Here is an 18,719-nt window from a genome sequence, read left to right on the forward strand (position 1 = left end):
CTCCCTGAAGATGATGGCTATGGACCCTTTAATTATTTTTAAAAACCCAACTGCTGCCAAAGACCTTGCCTTCTTGACCTCAAACTTCTGAAATCTTGAGAAAAGATATTTTTGAATGCAAAAGAGTAAGGCTTGGTGGTCCAATTCAGTAATGGTTTTCGAAAGCTACAGACTAGTCAAGAAGAAAATCAGCGGTGCTGGTTGAATAAATGGGGCAGTAACACCAACATTATGGGTACGGCAAGTCCAAGGGAATGAATACAACAATCTGAATGGAAAAATAGGAAAACTGAATTATACACAAGGGCTTGCAGGAACTTGATTTTTGAGATGAAAAAGGATGACACAGCAAAAGATATGGCCAAAATAACATTCATGGATGTTTATATTAGCAGCTGCAGACTTTTAATCAAGGAGGGACTGCCAATCAGGCCAGAAGTTACAATAATAAGGATAGGAAATGAGGTAAAGCTAAACATAAATTAAGTATAGGAACTGGGAGAAGAGGGTAGATTTGGGAACAAGTTGATACAAGCTTTTATCAGAAAGTGACTATGTAAAATTACAGGGTTTTTTTGCAGGGTTTTTTTTCTTGGATTTTTTTTTTTTTTTTAAACTCATTTATTTTCCCAAGTACGTCTGAATCACATCTCATTACCTTAGAGACAAAATAATTGTTAACACTTCCTAGAGAGTAGTTTGGTTTTTGGTTTAATGCTTCAAGCGCTGTCTGATAAATATAGATCATTACTGCATCTTACATATTCATTTGTTAAGAACAGAGTTTAATTTTCATATTGCAAGTTAAATTTGACTTGCAGAGCAACGGAGCAAACTGGGTCCAGAGTCTGGGAGAACAAGCATCTCTGCATGATCGCTCTGCACAGAATAGCCACATGCGAGAGCAAGGATTTCCTCCCTTTTTCAGGAGATGTTTCTCTGTTGAAGTTTAACATGCAAGTCATCTCCAAGTATTTAGTCTAAAGGGCTCCTGTACATGAGCACAGCAACGGCACTTCTACACTTACTTAACTTTTAATTTATTTTTAGTTGTAGTATTTTCTGCAGGTACAACCCAGAGTGTGAACGTAACCAAAATTCATTCTGGAAGCAGTTGATCCAATCAACAGTTTACACAAAAAGATAAGTATTTCAAAACAGCAAGATTCATGTTTCCTGTGAACATATTTGTCATTCCTATATAGCATTTCTTGACATATTGTTCCCTTATTTGAAGCCTTTCTAATGTAACATACACCTAGTACATCAGCTAATATTACACTTGCCAGAAAACTACGCAATAGAGCTGGCTTCAGAGATTCCTTTCCTGTTCAAACGTAGCTTGCTGTTTAGCCCCAAGTGCTGCAGGGTGCTCCTACATTAGTGCCAGCTAAACCCATAAGATTGTTTGAAGTGGCAAACTTAGCTTGTCAAGGACAAGGAGAACCAATGTAGGCAAGGGCAGTCACTACAGCACAAGAACAAGCACGCTCCCCAGGGCTGCAGACACACGGCATGTGTGCCTTTAGAAACCTGGAAGAAGAAAACACTAAGCAATGAGACATCAAAGAGAAAGGTGAGTTCAAGGGATGACGAATACCCAGCAGAGTAAGGCAACAGGGCACTTGTCTAGAAATCCATAGGAAACACTGAAATAACTGAATACTGAAATCACTATATTGCTTTCAGTATTCTTGTAAAAAACAAGAAGCCTCATCCAGAACTCCATCTAGAGACAAATCTTACTGCAGCAGCATCTCCACAACACAAGTTGAAAAGCTTCTCAGGCTACCCTGACAGCAGAAGTGCCCATATCTGATCTAGAGAGCACAGAACATGGTATCCTATGCTCACTACTTCTCTCTCCAGCTCTCAAGAGGTGATGTATTAGTCTGGTGTTACACATGCCAAGATGCAAAGTATACAGATCTATCAACCTGGAATGTGGAATATAAACAAACCCCTCCTTTCTTACTGCCCTCTACCTCAGTGGTCTGTACCACTTCAACTCTGCATTTCTAACAGAGCTGTTCCCAAGAGCCACCTGTGTGTCACTTTTATTATGAAGACTGATAAATGCAGTGAGAAAAAGTACATGTCTCAGTATAGGAGATCCAGATCTTCCCAAAGGAAAACAATGAGTCTATTAAATAATTGTGATTAGACATATATGCTTCAAACACAACACTACGCAATTTCTCAACCATGTCTTCTGCAGATGATAACAAACCCTAGGCAAGCATTCATCTACAGCAAAGGCAAACGGCAAAAAAACGTCTGGATCCCATATTTCTTTTTTCTCCAAACTTTGGAGCCACAATGCACTGGAGACCTAACTGCAACAACTCGAAGAGAAATATCTTCTATTTTGCATCGGAGATCAGAGTGTCAAAGCCCTTACTGTCTCTCTTCAGTATTTAATAAATGTGGGGGGGGAAATAGAGCTTGCTGTTAACTCAGACTTGTGAAAGGGCAATGCCTAACTACACAGCTAAATGAAACCAAAGAAAAGTACTTATTCATTTCTGAAGGTCACCGACTCCATGGGAAGCAGTACGCTCTTACTTTTTTTTTACCTGGAGGAAAAATAGGATTTTGCTGTTTGTTTGCTACTTCCTGAGAACACATTTTGCACAGCTAAAACAGCAAAACAAGAGGTCACGTTAAAAAAGCTACCAATCCAAACATCTCTGTCTGACATTGGGCTGCATTTACAATGATCAATGAAAGAAGGGGCTAGTATCATACAAGCCAAACCCCAAAACAACAAAACCAGAAAACCCCCAAAAGCAGCACCACGTTTGATCTCATTTACAGATTGCAACACTCACTCAGACAGGAGCCTTTTTCATACTTCCCAGCTTCCGAAGTGAAGAAAAGCTATATAAAAAACCAACCACAGAAATTCAACAGCAGTGCCTGGAGGAAATGCGGCGTTTCCAAGGCTGATGCCACAAAACGAGGTCAAGTTCTACCGGAGATTTAAATAAAACAGCCAAATAAGACAACTAATGCTGTTCTAGCGATGCTCCAGAATCTTCTCACCTTCGCAGGCTCACAGAAGTCCCTTTCACAGCACACACAGGTACAGCAGCACCACATAAACATCACCGCGTGGCCATCTGCAGCCCTGGCCCCAGTGCTCGGTACTGCTCGGGCAGCCTCCCGCACTGCCTACCCAGCTCCATCCATCTGCCAGACTGAGAGGGCTCCGGGCACTCACTGTACAAACAGAGCGTCTCTGCCAAAACAAGCATCGCTGTGTGCAGAGCTCCTGTGCTGCTGATGCAAACCAACAGTTATGCTTGGAGCTTGCAGGCGGGCTATGCACCTCTCCTCCAGCCGGGAATATCTGCTTCAGAGCAGAAAAGGGCCAGGGCTGCGAGATTTAAAGCTGCAGGGCTTTCTATTCCCTGTTCAATGCATGACACTATTTTTAAAACCGCACCTTTGAGCCAAAAAAATTGTACAGGGTAACAGACAGCCAAAGCAGGAGGAAATCAATAGAATCAAGGCGACATATGCATTCCTCGGCCCACACATAATGACGGACTTGGTAGCAAGATTCAAGCGGAATTAAACACAGAGATTCAAAGATGCACAGCAGGACATAAATTCACCTATAAACTATATGCTCTATTTACAGCACCACTGAAACACTGCTATTTAAAAATCCCAAAATAAAATTTTCAGAAGATTAATGTGATCTCCTGGAAGGCTGAAACTCTAATTGGAGAGTAATTGTCACAGAAGGACTCAAGTACAAAACAGAGCCAGCAACAACATTTTAACCACAGCTGTCTCTGGTGCAAGAAGAAACCACCACCTCTTAACCACCACCCTCGACCTCTTTGTCAAAGAAAAGGTGTTTTACTGTCATATTTAGAAGATGTAAAGCAAAGGGTCATCACCCTGTTTGTGACAGCTCTGACTGACAGCACGTTAAGCCATCAAGCCCTATTCCTTCAGACTAATTTTTAAAAAGCCACCCTCACCTCATAGCTGCTTCTCCCCTTGCTCTTCTCCTCTGTCTCACTGATATTTCCTATTTGTCGCAAACATTATTACTCACCTAGGATAGAGATAGATGATCACAAAGCCAAGCCACATACAATCTAAGTTTGAGATCTTCAGAACCATTAATTCAGAGTATGCAAGGTGCTCCCAAGGCTAAAATACCAGGAACCGGCAAAACCAACAGAATGAAAGTGAGCTTTTAGAAGTTTCCTACTGTGTTAGCCATGAAGCATGTTTGCAGCCAGCACAGATACAAGGACATAACCTTCCATGTTTTCTTTCTGTCTGTCCCTTTGAGCCAGATGATTCTTAGAGGCTCTGACAGACATTACAGTGGTTGGGTTCGGTAGGTTTGGGTTTTGTTTTTTTTTTTTTTTTTTTTAAATCATTCTCTTAACCTGCAGCAATGCACAGGTAATGTGAAGAAATTCTGCACTGAAGTGTTAATTCATATAATATAAATTTCTGCAATGTAACAGAGGAGAAACTCTTGACTGACTCAAAACATAGGCAACATGGAAGAAAATATTACTAAGAGCAAAATTCAGTTTTCATTAGGAAAAAAGAGAAAAAAGGGTTGTTAAAACCTGAAAATGTGTTCTGTAGGAACTAGGGTTAGAGGAAAAACAGCTAAAAACCCCATTGTCTTAAATTATACTGGTATGTCAGATGGCACTTCTGGAAAAGCATTATGATGAAAGAGCAAGTATATTGTAAGGGTCATTTAGAACAGGAATTGAGAATGAAAACATTACATACAAAAAGAACAATAAAGTCTGATTCATGCAGAAGACAAGCCATGTTGGTGTGGAGATACTAAAAGATACATCCACAAAAGCATTTTGTGATGTTAGAGAACAGGACACGAAGAGCAAAGGATGAAGGGAAAGGAAAAAGGAAGGTGGCAATCAAAACAGTACATGGTGCAATTCTGCAACTGGGCTGCACGCAGTCACCAAGTTGTAATATGTCGCACCAGCCTCTGGTATAGATCTGCGTTCTGCAGTGCAGAGCTTACTGTCGTTTTGCCTAGCACGAACATGCAGCAACAAGTACCAGCATTGCTGTATCAGTAACGTCTGCTTGTAGTCCCATTCTGTAACGCATTGCTACAACGTAAGTTGCCTCAAAGCCATTCCTTGTTCAGCAGGTCTGCGCATTAGGTAAAGAGATCCCAGGAAGCCCTACCGCAGTAACTGAAGCAGAAGGGTGCACAGAACATGAGTGAAAATGAAAACAATGTAACTTACCATATTACCATGTGTTCAAAACTGCACTGTGGAGCCATGAAAATTATTCCAAAAACCAGAAATTACAGGAAATCTAATTCAACTGACATTTGTATTACCATTTCTCTGTGGGTATTCTCAGGGTTAAATGGCAAGAGGGTCTCTAAAAATTGATTACCTTATGGGAATATTAGACATTGAGATTCTCTGACCATGGGAGCACTGCTCTAAAGGCATACAGAATTCAATCTAGCAAAGCTGTTGTAAAGAAGGCTTTTAAAAAGAAATGTTGGTATTAGTCACTGACCTATACCCAATGAGGATCACACCCCACATCTGCAAAACCTTTGAAATCAGCCAGTCATCCAGGGCATGCAGAAGAGTTTTACAACAATGCACTGCACTGCATTGCACAACGCTGCATTGCACTGCATGTCTGCCGGATAACTTAGGACTTTATCAGCTGTGCTCCAGACCAACTAGAAGCAAGAACCAGGCCAAAAGGCATTCACCCTGTTGCAAGAGTCTAGTGAGAAATCTCCGCTAAAAAAACCTGTCCAGGCTAAATACAGAAACTGAAACAATTTCTATACTTGTGCAAGTTCAGGGCACATGCTAGATTTGGAATCAGAATCTAACACAATGACAAGAAATTAAAAAAGAAAAAAAAGGGTCACGATTCACTTTTTCAAGGAACTGTTTTACATTCGTATGACAGATTTCACTCTCGAAAAACAGCACCTATACTGAGAAACCTCCAGATTTCTAAGACCTTTTATCTAGGAATGATAGTAGATCCTGTCTAACAGAGGTGAAAGGGAAGGGAGGTGAAATTTCTTGTGCAGAAAGAACATCATTAGCCTTATTTAGGAAGCAGTTTATGTTGGGTACAACTCAGTTTGATTCGCAGGAATTCTACTACTATTCAGATAGATCTGTCACTGTATACAGCAACACACAAATCCATGAAAATACATGAAAATATGCTCATTAGTCTACTTAATATAATCACAGAGCCTTCCCAAGCTTTACAGAGCAGTAAAACCAAAACCAACCTACCAGGCTGAATATCACCTCCATTAAGAGAAATCAGTTTCACTCCTCATCAAAGAGGAATGCATGTTTTCTTCAGTAAGTTTTGTTACGCTCCCAAAGTGCGGCAACAGCGCACTGATGTTCTGTGCTGTTAAAAGTAGACTGCTATACCCACGAAGAAACAGAAACATCATAAGAAGAGCACCCACAGCTACTTTTCCATGCAAACGAAATCCAAACCACTCTGGCAAGTTGCAACCTAGCAGCGAGCCTGTGCAAGTCTCACTGCAGCAATGATTCCCATGGGGCTGCCACCCTCGCCTCGGCTCTCCGAAAGCCTCGCACAGCAGAACACGACAACGACCACAGCAGAAGCCAGATGATGGGATCAAGCCTCAGTAATGTGGGGGGATACAGATGTTCCCAGGTGTCCAAGCCAAGAATAGAAAAAGCGTCATAAATCGAGATGGCACTGAGAACGGCAGGGAGGGCATGGGGGCACCGAGCACCCACGCTGGCACGCAGCCCTTCGCTGCTCCGGGCAGTCTCCCGCACCTTCCCAGGGCCTCTGCCAGCAAGACCCCCAGCTGCATCAGCAGCAAGGGAGGTGCAGCGATGAGTAGCTTATTTGCATTCTACAGCATTTCTTTCCTGAAGTTACTTAGTAAAACTGGAGAGAGGAGGGATGGCCGGGGGGGGGGGGGGGGGGGGGCGGGGGGGGAAGAAAATGAGCTTTGATGCAGCTTAAAAACTTATGCAGATTAGATGCTCATATGACCTCTATAACAAGATGAGAACTCTTTCCAAGACCCCTTAAAACCAAAAAGTTTTGGGAAAAAATACAGCAGGGGCTAGAGCCATATATTTGGGGAAATCTGAATGCTGCCAAATATTTAAGTAATGTGAAATATGAAGCCAGAGAGTGAGAAACTGGTGAAAAAGTCAAGAACTGAGTTGTGATCATTCCTTCACTGTGCTGTTCACTAAAGTGGTGCTTGGACTGTGGAGAAATGGTGACCTCCATGCCCTCTCCCTCATCTAGAGTATTCCATATGTGAAACGCCTCTTTTGAACACCTGATGTGTAGATCCAACCGATGGGAAGAGAAGCCAGCGTTAGCAAGCTCCTCATAGCAACAACTGAACAGTACAGTCTGCATCAGTGAAATTGGGAAAATGAGGACACAAAAGTAACAGTTACAGGAAGACAAAACCCTGAAACTGAAATGGCAGAGGAGTCTAAAAAGGCAGACTATAATTACCAGAAGGAAACTGGGCCAGCAGCATAGCAGGATACCCTCGATTTGGCTCAAAGTCCTCAACAGATACGAGGAGTGAAGGGCGCAGGACGGGGCTGGGCACCACAGGGGCACAGCCAGGCACAGGGCAGCTGCCCCTGCCTCCCCCCAGGACCCCATGCACAGTCCCGCTGCAGGATTAACCCACCTGCCCTGGAAACCACGTGTCTGGGAGAGCGCAGGTGAACGCCAGTACTGCCGGTGCACCGAGTGTGCCCTTGGCAGGACTTCAGGTGACCCGAGGCCCACAGTGCTGTGGGCATGTTTAAGAGAAAAATCAGATCCACAGTTTGCTAGTTGATGTGAACTTTGTCCTGTCATGTTTGGGACATTGCTGTTTCTAAAGCTTTATGGTTCAGATTTCTAAACTCCATTAGTCACTTTTGAGACCACTGCATGTAAAGACACTGGAATACCAGGTACAACTGATACACAACAAGGTAAGTGGGAAAAGCAAGCACGTGGCTCAAACCCTGCATGCTAGTGCTAAAACCATACCCTTATCAGAGCTTATCCTGGCACAGCCTTCTCGTGTCGCAGAAACTGGATCACTTCATTTAATACAAATCTACGTAAAATCGGAGAGGAACATTTGGAGAAATAGAGGCAGAGTACTGAATTCAGCAAGTGCAAACCACAGGCTTCAGTAATCTGTGGCGAAGTGAATGTATAGTCTGTTTTTTGTTTGTTTGGGTTTTTTTGGGTTTGTTTTTTTTTTTTGGTTTTTTTGGGGGGGGGGTTGGGTTTTTTTTGGTTTGGTTTTTGTTTTTTTTTTTTTTTTTTTTTTTTTTTTTTTTTTTTTTGTTTTTTTTTTTTTTAATCCAGTACTGAAACTAGTCATTAATTAAGATCCTGGGTTTGGAATACCCATTCAGACATAGGCTTTATACTTGTACAGGTCCTGCCTCTTAGTGATTCAGGAAGGATTACTAAGAGGCCAACCTAGCACTTGCACACAGCACTTCATTAAAAGGAGAATAAGTTGGAGTATCAGTCCCTTTCACTCTCTCTTTCTGAGTACAGGAAAACTGCAAGGCTCCTGAAATCAAGATCTGTTTTGAACCTTCTGAATCAGGTTCTCCAAGGGAAGGATGACAGGTAAGAGGTAGGAGAGCTGGAAAGCCAAGCAAGTGGTATGAACCAAATTACAAGGTGGTAAAGTGCCAATACTTGGTATCAGCACATCAAATTACAAATATTAGATTAGCCATCTAGAGATATCACATGACCAACAGAAGCGGGGGGGGGGAATCAGACTCATCCTTCTGTCATGCCCAAATGATTTAATCTCTTTTTCTGCATCAAATGCAGACAAAACCAATCACAAACGTCAGAACAGGCTAGAAGACTCTCACAGGCGATGGACTCTTTCAACTCCATATACAGACACAAATGCAGGGCAAACACACTCAAGCAAAACTGCATGTATAAGACAGGTCTTACAAAAAATGGGGTTAGACCAAAAAAAAACTCATCAACTTCCAGGTATGCAAGGGCTCCTTCTGTCTCTTTACACATCTGGAAGTTTTTCACACTTCCAAGTGTTGTTATAAAGAGGGAAAACTTTGCTAGTTACATCAGGGAAAAATTTCCACTTCTGACTGTCCTCAAAGAGGGCACCTGAACAGGTGTACAGCTCACAAATCATGCATGTTAATTATAAAAAGCCAGCTGAGGAACCTGCTTCTGTCACTGTGTCACTTCCAATAGTTTCAAGACTAACACTTCAGATAGAGAATCTCTTCTAAAGGTAAGCGCAAATCAGACATTTACATATGGATGACACAGCTTCAGCCCTCCCCTCCAAGGAAAGTGGAATTAGAGAGTTGCGTAGGATAAAGGAGCAGAGAGATGTAGCTGAAGGCGGAAGGCTGGCCACGGCGGAAGCACAGTCCACAGGGAAACGCTACACATGACTGCCCCATGCGCAACGAGTTCCAGACAATTAACTGGTCATCACCAGCATGCAGGGTCAGAAGGAGATGAGCAAGCGGAAAGCAAGGGGGGGTGTGTACGTATGTATATTTGCAGAGTAATGAAGGAAGGGAAGTGTGTGCACACAAATGCATATATGAGGAGAAGGAAGGAAGGGGAGAAGCAAAGGAACAATTGCTTATTAAAACCTTAAGACAGAAGGACTTGCTTTGCAGCCAACACATTTTAGACAAGTATTACGTCCAGCAGCTTATGCATGGATGGGTATGTTAGGTTTTAGTTTTCTTAACTTTGGATACTCACAGGAGTGATAGCTTTTTAAGTTAAATCAATTTCTTCCTCATGTACTTTTTGTGCTTGACTGTACACTGTAAATACTTTTTCATATCCAGGCTAAACATAATACAAGTATTTACCAGAATACATGTGAACTATACAGTGCATACATTAGTTTTGTCCACTTGCAGTTGTAAAATAATAAACTTATTGCAAATGTCATAGTTTTCAAATTAATAATCTCTATTGTCTAGTGTGGTTTTTCTGCCAGTTCAACTGAAGATATATGTGTCAGCAACTAAGCATGGAGCACATGGACTAAAAACAAAGCTCATCAAAATCAGCAAACATTGCCAGAGTTCAACTTGAACTGCACACTCAACATCAGTCAACTCATTTTCAGGACTTCAGAAAGAAAACATTCTTCCTAAGTCCAAAGAATTCATAATTCTCCTGATCTGCTTGAAATGTAACAGGCTCAGCTTTCTTCTAACTAAACTAGGAAATCCCCCCTTCGATAAATCCAAAATGACTGTATTTTTATACAAGGCGTACAAAACACCTGCTTTACAGCGTACTTAAAGATCACTTCAGCTCCAAAGGACTCTGTTCAGATAGACAGCAGGCACGAAGATGCTCAAGTAATTTTAACTCCTTAACCACAACACGGGGTCCTTAGAAATATGGATCTTCAGGAACTATCTTGCACCTCTCACTATCACTGCAAACTTTGTTCTTGATATGGCACTTGAATCCATCAAGAAAAAATGTCACCCTCCTTCCCTTTTCATTAGCTCGCTCCTGAAGAATGGTTCACTCTTGTGAGTTTTTCTAAGTCAAGGTAAATGGGATCCTTAATGCTGGGAGCTGCAGTAGACACATGACTCATCTCTTTAAAATGTTTCACCTCAGTTTGGGAAGTGCTGCATGACACAATGATGAACAGGGAACTTTTCCTGTCTTACAGCCTCTACCATGGCTATCATCGACTGGGGTTGAATCACGGCTTATTTTCAGGTCCTAGTTTTCTGAGTACAGTTTTCTTTGTACTTGGGGTAAAGGGATCTTAGCCACACTGAAAATATCAGCCTGGTAAAATACAGAAGAGGAAAGAAAAATAGGAAAAGGAAAGGGACCTCATTTGTTGTGCTCAGTAAATTAATTTACAGTATTTTGCTTAAGTAAACAGGTGGAAAAGTTAAACGACTTGCTACCATAAAGCCTTAAAATGAACACAGATTACTGAAAATTCAAAGCCACAAGATTTTCCTTTATTGACCAGAACTTTATACAGCCAGTGAAAAGTTAATAATCAAATGCTACTCCTGGATCAATAATCTCAGTGATATGAGGCATCTTGTGTAAGGCTTTCTGTTTAATTATGTGGTGATTAGTAAGTTTCTGCACAGCTGCAAGACCTAATCACAGATATCTGAGCTTGATCCATATTAACCCCCAAAACTGAAAACTAACAGTCTGTTCCCACGCTCACTGCCCAGGGACAAGGGCTAAAGCCACCTTAAAGTTCTTGCTGGCATATACAAATTACAAAACTGTGCACGATTATAAAAGCTGCAATAACCTAATGGTATAAGGTACCGTTTGGATCAGAAGCACTTTAAGCTGATGCATTATTTAACATTTACCTTCTAATTTAAGCTCCTAGACTTCAAAGTCACTGCATAGAACTGGAGTTCCCCTCCTCTGTACATACCCACTGGGATAAAGTTAGTTTTGACTATATTGTCTTTTTTTTAGATTTCACTCAAAGAATGCTCTGTATAGGACTTGCTTTCCTTGTTACTGTTTGCAGTTTCTTGCCCCAGTTTTAATCACCATAAGAAAAACAGCCCTTCCTTTTCCCACACACATTTCCAGAAGTATTCAAAATGTTTCTACTAGCACTTAATAATGAGAGAGAGAAAGGTTAGTCCATAAATATTGCACCCTATAGCCCTGATGTGAAGTGCGGCCATATCGATGGTGCTTTTTATAACCAGTTTAGTACACAATACCAACTCTCTGAATCTCGACGAAGAGACCACAGCTGGCTGTGATGATGCAGCTCAAAACTGAAGTACTACCAAACAACAATCCATAGCTGGAGTTGTTATTAGCCAGCAGATGGCTCCATGAACTAGATTAGAGAACAAACTTGTGTATGAATAGGCAGATCATCCTTCAGGAGGCTATCAACATCAAGGACATTTTCCAAGGGCATTCTCCTGATTACTGCTGCATCAAATCAACTTTCCCACAGTAACAATGAGAGAAAACTGGTTGCTGTCTGCCAAATTGCTACTAGACCAGATTTGCATACATGGTTAAAATGATGTCTATTTAGAAAAGGACTTCTCAATATTTATAACCTAGTGCGGAGAGATTTTTAAAAGTTATTGCTGAGCTTGTCTATTCCAGCTGTTCACGCGATGATCCAAAACCCCACTTAACACTGATTTATTAGTACTGATTAAGCTCCACTTCCAAACATTGAATGGAACTTTAAAGACTTCCATCTGAAGGACATGCAAAATTGCATTAAATCTCATTAAAGCAAAGGAGATCTTGGTGCAAAATAAAATTTTAGCTTGGATGTATAAGATCAAGTCAGAAGTTTGCTGGTCTTGAATGGAAATGGCTGACTGACTTTCTTTTTTCTTCCTCATGAGAAACCAATTGTCCATCCCTCTCAGTGCATCCGTGCTGTCAGTAGAGCCCGACCCTGTCTAGGTGCAGGCTCTATTTTCCCCATGGTCTACACTTACACACCTGTTGCTGCACTCCTGAGGAGGCCAAACGGTTCTTATGAGAAAAACATCCGGAGATCTGGAGTCACATCGACCAAGGTCTGCTCTGGCCAGTCACTGCCTGGGTCAGCCCTTTGACATTGCCTAGCACGTCTCCACGCTCAGAGTCCCTCACATCACTTCCTAGGGTACTCGACACACTCCCCCACTATTACGCTGCATACTCGAGAGGGCTCTCAGCACGTCGTCTCAGAAGGCACACAAAAATAGCAAGGGCAGCAGGGTGCCACAGGGAGCCGAGGGGCAGCCCTGGCACCGTGCTGCGATGTGGCTAATCTCTCCCAAGGACGTTAGCCCTTAGCTGTGCGAACTAGCTTGTGCTTGGACACCGGCACAGGTCAGTCCCCAGCAACTGGCCCGGGGGCTACAGCGCTCTGTGCACAGACACTATGGAGGCAGCCTTTGACACCCTTCAAGAAGGGGAAGAAAGTCACCTGTCCTCAGCCTCCATTCCTTGCGATTTTCCCAGGTACAGGAAAAACTGACAAATCCAAGATGATCACCTGCACCTCAGCCCAGAATTAGCAGTCGGGGGGTTCATTGACTGCTGCTGCTTCACAGCTATCCAGGATACACTCCACTTCTAGCCAAGGGGAACAAAAAGTCAAACTTCGGCAGACCTGTCACCTACAGCAAGAAGGGACCGCTCTGGGCTTGTGTGCCTTTTCCACCAGCTGCTGGGGGAACAGCAAGGGACAGGTCTTCAGAGAGAAGGCGGCTCTGGAAGAGAAGGGCTCAGTTCCCCTCAAAGAAGGGTACAGGACTAGGGCGAGCCTGCGGCACTGCATGGCTGCCTGCTGCTGGCCCCTTGCGCACCCGCGCCAGAGAAGCTTCTGGAGCCCGGCCCGGCACCCCGCCAGCATGCCCAGCCGTTCCGCTATCGCGCCCACCTCTGTGTCAACACCCCACAACAAGAAAAATCCTGGAACAATGAACATTTACACATTACGCCACTAAGGTACGAGTCGTTGTACTGGGAAATAAAACCCCTATCCCTTTAGGATATTGCTTAGAATTTCCTCATAAACCTGCGGGTGTGTAACAGCACAACTATTTTCACTCTGCTATAATCAATGGCCAATCATCACAGGCCACCTAACCAGGGAGCCAACGTGCCCCGCTGAGCACAGTGCGGTGCCATGTTTCACCGGGAGGGCCCCCGCGGGCCCCGCGCCGGGCAGCCGGCACTGCCAACACGCCGGGAGCCCGGGTGCTCCGCAGCCTGCGGGCGCTAGTGCTGCACCAAGCTGGCCAAAGGTAAACATTGTCCAACGACAGGACTGGTGGCCTTCCTGCTCATCCCTAACAGCTGTATTTGATCATTAGTGGCAATCAGTTCTAAACTTTGGCACACTTTCTCTTGGTGGTGGTGAACGAGGGGATGTGGCAAGAGACACTGAGCTCCCGAGATTGGTCCTGAACAGACCCACTGCCTTCAACCCGCTCTCACCAGCTAACAGGTCAGGAAGGAGCTGCTGGCACCCACTATCATTGTCAGTGTAATACTCTGTCCTAGCTCTGACCAATGCTCCAGAGTTTAACACTGACACTCTGAACCACTCCTCTGCTTATTCTTCAAGTCTACAGAACTCTCATATCCTCACCACAAGCCACAAAAATTTCCTTGTAACAGATTTTCTACTCTTCATCTTCACTGGGCATTTTCGTTAGGTAAAATGGTCCAACGCCTGCAGCTCTGAGAGCCAAATCCCATCTTCTCCTATCTCACTGGCTGCACTGATCCAAGAGTAACATTTATCCAGGAGTAACTCCCAAGCTGTGCTTGCAAACAGGAGAAGGTATGCCTCCAGGGACTACTCCTTTTCTTACCAGGAGGTGATAGCAAACTGGGCTTGAAGCACCTGGCTGCTGACAAGAAACAGCACTTAGTTTTGAGGGCATCTTATGCTGCTATTCCCTGTCTCCAAGAAACCACAACAGGCTGCCACTAGTGTCCCATGAGCCACACTACAGCCACCATGGTATACAGGACAGTGCAAACAGCGTCCTTACAAGGTCTTTCATTCTGTGCATATCTACTTTCACAGCTCTGGTTTTCCTCAAAGGGCACCAAATGTAATATTTGAGCATTCATAGTCCAGTTCCAATTTTAGACACAGCCTAAGATGTAATATACCTGATTAGTAAATGGATGATGATCTTTAAATTGTTTTAGTATTTTTTTTTTCATTAACCTGTTAGAAATCTGCATATAAAAAACTATCTTCCTTCTTACTGACATGGTAAAATACAAAATAAAGACTTCTAGCATACTATGCAACATCACTCTGGCTCAGCAGAAACCACAATCAAGGCAAAATGCCCAGTCTGCATAAATGATTAAGTTTACCAGTAAAATTGCAACCTAAAAACTGCACAGTGATGAAATGGAAAATTTCCAAGTAGGCTTGGTGTTTCATTTCTCAATACCGCTGGCATGAACATCATCATCATGTCCAATATAAGTCTAACTGATATAGAATACCCCCATGCCCCAGGAAAAACATTTCTTTTAGTCTTAACACTATGTTTCCCCCAATAACAAGTTGGGAAGGCAAACAGCTGTGGTTGAAATACCTTTCATTTCCTTTAAACAAAATTTCACTTGTCAGCTTTCAGTTTTATTGGGTATCCATGTATCAAATCGATTTTAAAGTGTCAACAAAGAGCCCATATTGACATACTGAGTTGCTGTGTGTTAATCACAGTATTTGAAAACATGAGTTGTCTTGGCCACTGCAATTGCAAGGCAGGATGCATCTGCCTGAACCTAAAGTCTGTAGATCAAGATTTAAGATTTTGTTCCTACCTTGCAATGAGCTTAAAGTGTGCAATAAGCACATGACATGATGGGTTACTACAGCTTAGCTGACATAGGCTAATTTGTTAACTCAATAATATATCTGAGGTCTTACATTCATTAAAATGGCTTGGATACATTTAATTTGATAGCTCTCCTCTCAGCTCAAAAGTGAAAGATAATGTCAGAACATGCTGCTTGATTTCTAAAGGAGCTTCATGTCCAAAGTGATTTACAGCTGTACTTCCCCTGGAAAGCAGTATGGTTTTTTTCTTTCTTTCTGTTTGTTTGCTTCTGAATGCTCTTCTGCCATGAAAGCAGACTAAAGTCACAGTATAACTGAAAATTTGAAGCTATATTTGGAACTTGCAGAACTTCTACAAAAATCCTAAAACCAGAAAAGCCAATCAAACTCACTGATAGCAGCACATAAAATTCAGCAAGCCCATCTATCAGATTTGCATAATATGATCTATGAAGTGAACTCTTAAGTTACATTGTTAGAACTAATAATGTCACAACAGACAGGGTGTGGAGGAAAGCAGATTCCCCACAAGCCATAAATAAGATGCAAATACATTCTAGAGAAGGCTCCTTTATTACAGAACACAAAACCAAGACGTGAATGTAAACTATGAAGAGGGCTACTGATTACATGGACAAATTCAGACAAAAGAAAGTGTTGTTGTTCTTGCAGGTTTCAGAGCAAGTATTGAACAAAATAAGTATTCCGTTTCTGTGTGCGCTCTGGGTTCGTGATGTACAAGAGGCTGCGAAGTCAGTGGCTGGCACACAACAATCCTTATTTATTCCTTTCTTTACAGAACAAAATAATAATTTGAGCGACTTCATTGATTGATCAATCCAAAAGTCACAAGCTCTGATAATCTTTGCTCATGGTGATCCTATCCAGAAGCTTACAAAATTACATCATACCAGACCATTGTATGTGGGCAGAGAGCCGTATAATGATCAAATACTCTCAAGGTGGGTTCAAGCTCAACTCACTAATAGAAAACAGGAAATTCTGTCCCTTCTCACAGACTACAGAGGCAGGTAGCTATCACAGAAACTAGCATTTGTGTTTGAATATTTTCAGGTTATATTTGTCTTCTCCATCAATTTTCCCCAAATTAGCATCCCCTCCCTTTCCAAATAAATACTGGTCTACGGGTTATAGTGTACGTGATCTTAAATCCAAACTGATGCATTATTGATGGCAAAGAAATGGCTAAATTGATGTTGTCTTTGGAATCGAGTTCTTCATAAAGCAGGAAGCATTTGCTTTTGCATTTCTCTTTAATTTATTTGATTAAAAATCTTTTAATACTATGGACTGCTGAGGAAGATACCACTGCCCTTAACATTTTTTCATTGGTTTGTCTCTCACACTACATCCATTGCCAGTACTGACTTTTGGTGTTGCTTTATGCGTTTGGACACTTTACGAATGTGTTCTTTCTACATCTGTCCTTTTAGACAACGCTCTTCTTCCAGAAGCTCTCTTATCTAGTGTTAGCCTTGAGAGCACCTCTGCCTTCACTCTTACAGTCAAATATCATGGGAAATGATACCTTGAACCTACTCTATCATGTCCTCTTTGAGAGGCTTTATCCTCGGCTCAGTTTGTTCCTTCTGGAAGCTTGATCTGCACGCTGCTTCCCCTCTGAACTTCTGCACTTCTTCTGTTGATTTGCTAAACCCCAGTTCTAAATACAAGAGCATATCCTCAGCTGGACAACCAGCCTCCAGGAAGCAGAGCCACCATGAACGCCCCAAGTGCTTCTGCTGCCTTGCCCTGAACCCCACCCCCACCAGCCCAAGCCCTTCTCCAACAGTCATCCTCTTCTGCTTCCTGACACTCCAGCCACATGCTCCAGCCACTCCACCTTGGATTAATTTCAGTTCTTTTCTCCAACTGTCAACTCCCCACTGTAAAAGTGTGCTTATTAGGGCTTTTCTTCTCTGGAACTTCCCTTTCCACTGCTGCCCTCTCATTGTTTTAAGACTGTTGTGGTGTTTTGTAAGATTTCATTTTCATGTGGCTTATGATAATATCTCTTAAGATGTTTCACAGTACAGGGAAATCTGACTAGCAATTAAATTGTTCAAGATGTAACCCTAGTTCTGTAAAAAAATGAACCGCTGTTTGCCCTGGTTATTTTAACAGCTATCTTCTCTGGGTTAATGGTAACAATGAAGCTTCCAATTGATAATATCCTGCTAATTTAATAGCTTGGTTAATGTGAGGAAGCTGCAGCATCCTGAATAGCAATGACAAATCATCCTGAACAATAAGTCACTGTCCTAGGTCGATAACTTCTTGGTGGCCTTGCTGAAAGTAGAATGTCAAAGCAGTATTTAAAAACCAAGAAAACCACAAGAAAACAAACAACTTGGAAAAACTCAAACACCCACTATTCTGTTTTACAAAAAAAGAAACCCCCACAACTGAAAATTGTTTTCAACAACAAATACGTAATTATTCCTTGCAGATGACCTACAAAAAAGTTTTTAAGATATGTAGCACTGTGCTATTTTTTCCGTTGACAGCTTATAAAGGAACACACATAACATGTCCTTTCCGCTACAAAACTTCTTCCCTTTAACCCACATTTCCTTAAACTGTAGGAATATGAATAGCAGAAAATCTGATCTTTCCTGGCTTTGTTGGAGAGGTATTGAAGACCCAGATACTTGCAGCTAAACTGACGACACAAGAAAGCTGAATTTTTAAAACCCAAAGTATTAGTCATTGAAATTGAATACGTACCACAAAAAAAGCTGAAAACAGATTGACTATTTTCTCCTTTTAAATAGATTAGCCGTCACTTATCTTTTGTACTAGTTCTCCAGGCACCTTAGCCTAGCTTTGATAATGCCTCATATAAAAACATAAACCCCCTTCCTTGTAAGTTGCAAAAAAGCAAAAACCACGCAAGCCAAGATTTTCTTTCTGCTCTCAGCTCACCTTTAAATTCTGTCAGTGGCTCTACATGCTGGTCTGGCCGCTTAGCAGAGCTCCACAAAAGAAAAAGGCTCCCCAAATAAAAAGAAAATAGTTTGAATGCTTTTAGTATTTTCACTTTTCTTTGTCCCAACAATGCAGCTCTGTTCTCTGGGAATGAGCGTATGCAGGCCAAACACAGTATGTCATTCTCCCGTTTTCATCCCTACGGAGCACCATTGACTTGCAGCCACTCCCCCAGCTCTTGGGGTACGCGTGGCGGCCGGGCAGGGAGCCCCGCAGCCCGGACTGACCTGTCGTAACCTCGGAGGAAAGTCCCCCCTCAGATCCCAAAGCGAAGCAGAACCTGCTTCCA

The 18,719-nt window shown here is 42.4% G+C and overlaps 1 protein-coding gene and 1 long non-coding RNA gene across 9 annotated transcripts in view; one reads left to right on the forward strand and one right to left on the reverse strand.

Moving 5' to 3' along the window:
* Nucleotides 1-18,719, reverse strand: part of TMCC1 (transmembrane and coiled-coil domain family 1) — a 188,384-nt gene that overhangs the window by 24,125 nt on the left and 145,540 nt on the right. Inside the window, exon 1 of one of the 8 annotated variants that reach the window (XM_030043782.1) lies at nt 6,306-6,341. The exons of 6 other annotated variants lie outside the window; for them this stretch is intronic. In XM_030043782.1, coding sequence (XP_029899642.1) covers nt 6,306-6,326 — 21 coding nt within the window. In that variant the 5' untranslated portion in view covers nt 6,327-6,341. Of the gene's footprint in view, nt 1-3,045; nt 3,150-6,305; nt 6,342-18,719 lie in introns of those variants that run through there. One more of the 8 variants, XM_030043778.2, reaches the window with a different exon arrangement.
* LOC115353817 overlaps nt 1-18,719 on the forward strand; it is a 104,032-nt gene that overhangs the window by 4,212 nt on the left and 81,101 nt on the right. The gene's annotated exons all lie outside the window — the stretch shown is intronic.

This window comes from Aquila chrysaetos, chromosome 20, assembly GCF_900496995.4.
Source record: "Aquila chrysaetos chrysaetos chromosome 20, bAquChr1.4, whole genome shotgun sequence".
NCBI lineage: Eukaryota > Metazoa > Chordata > Aves > Accipitriformes > Accipitridae > Aquila > Aquila chrysaetos.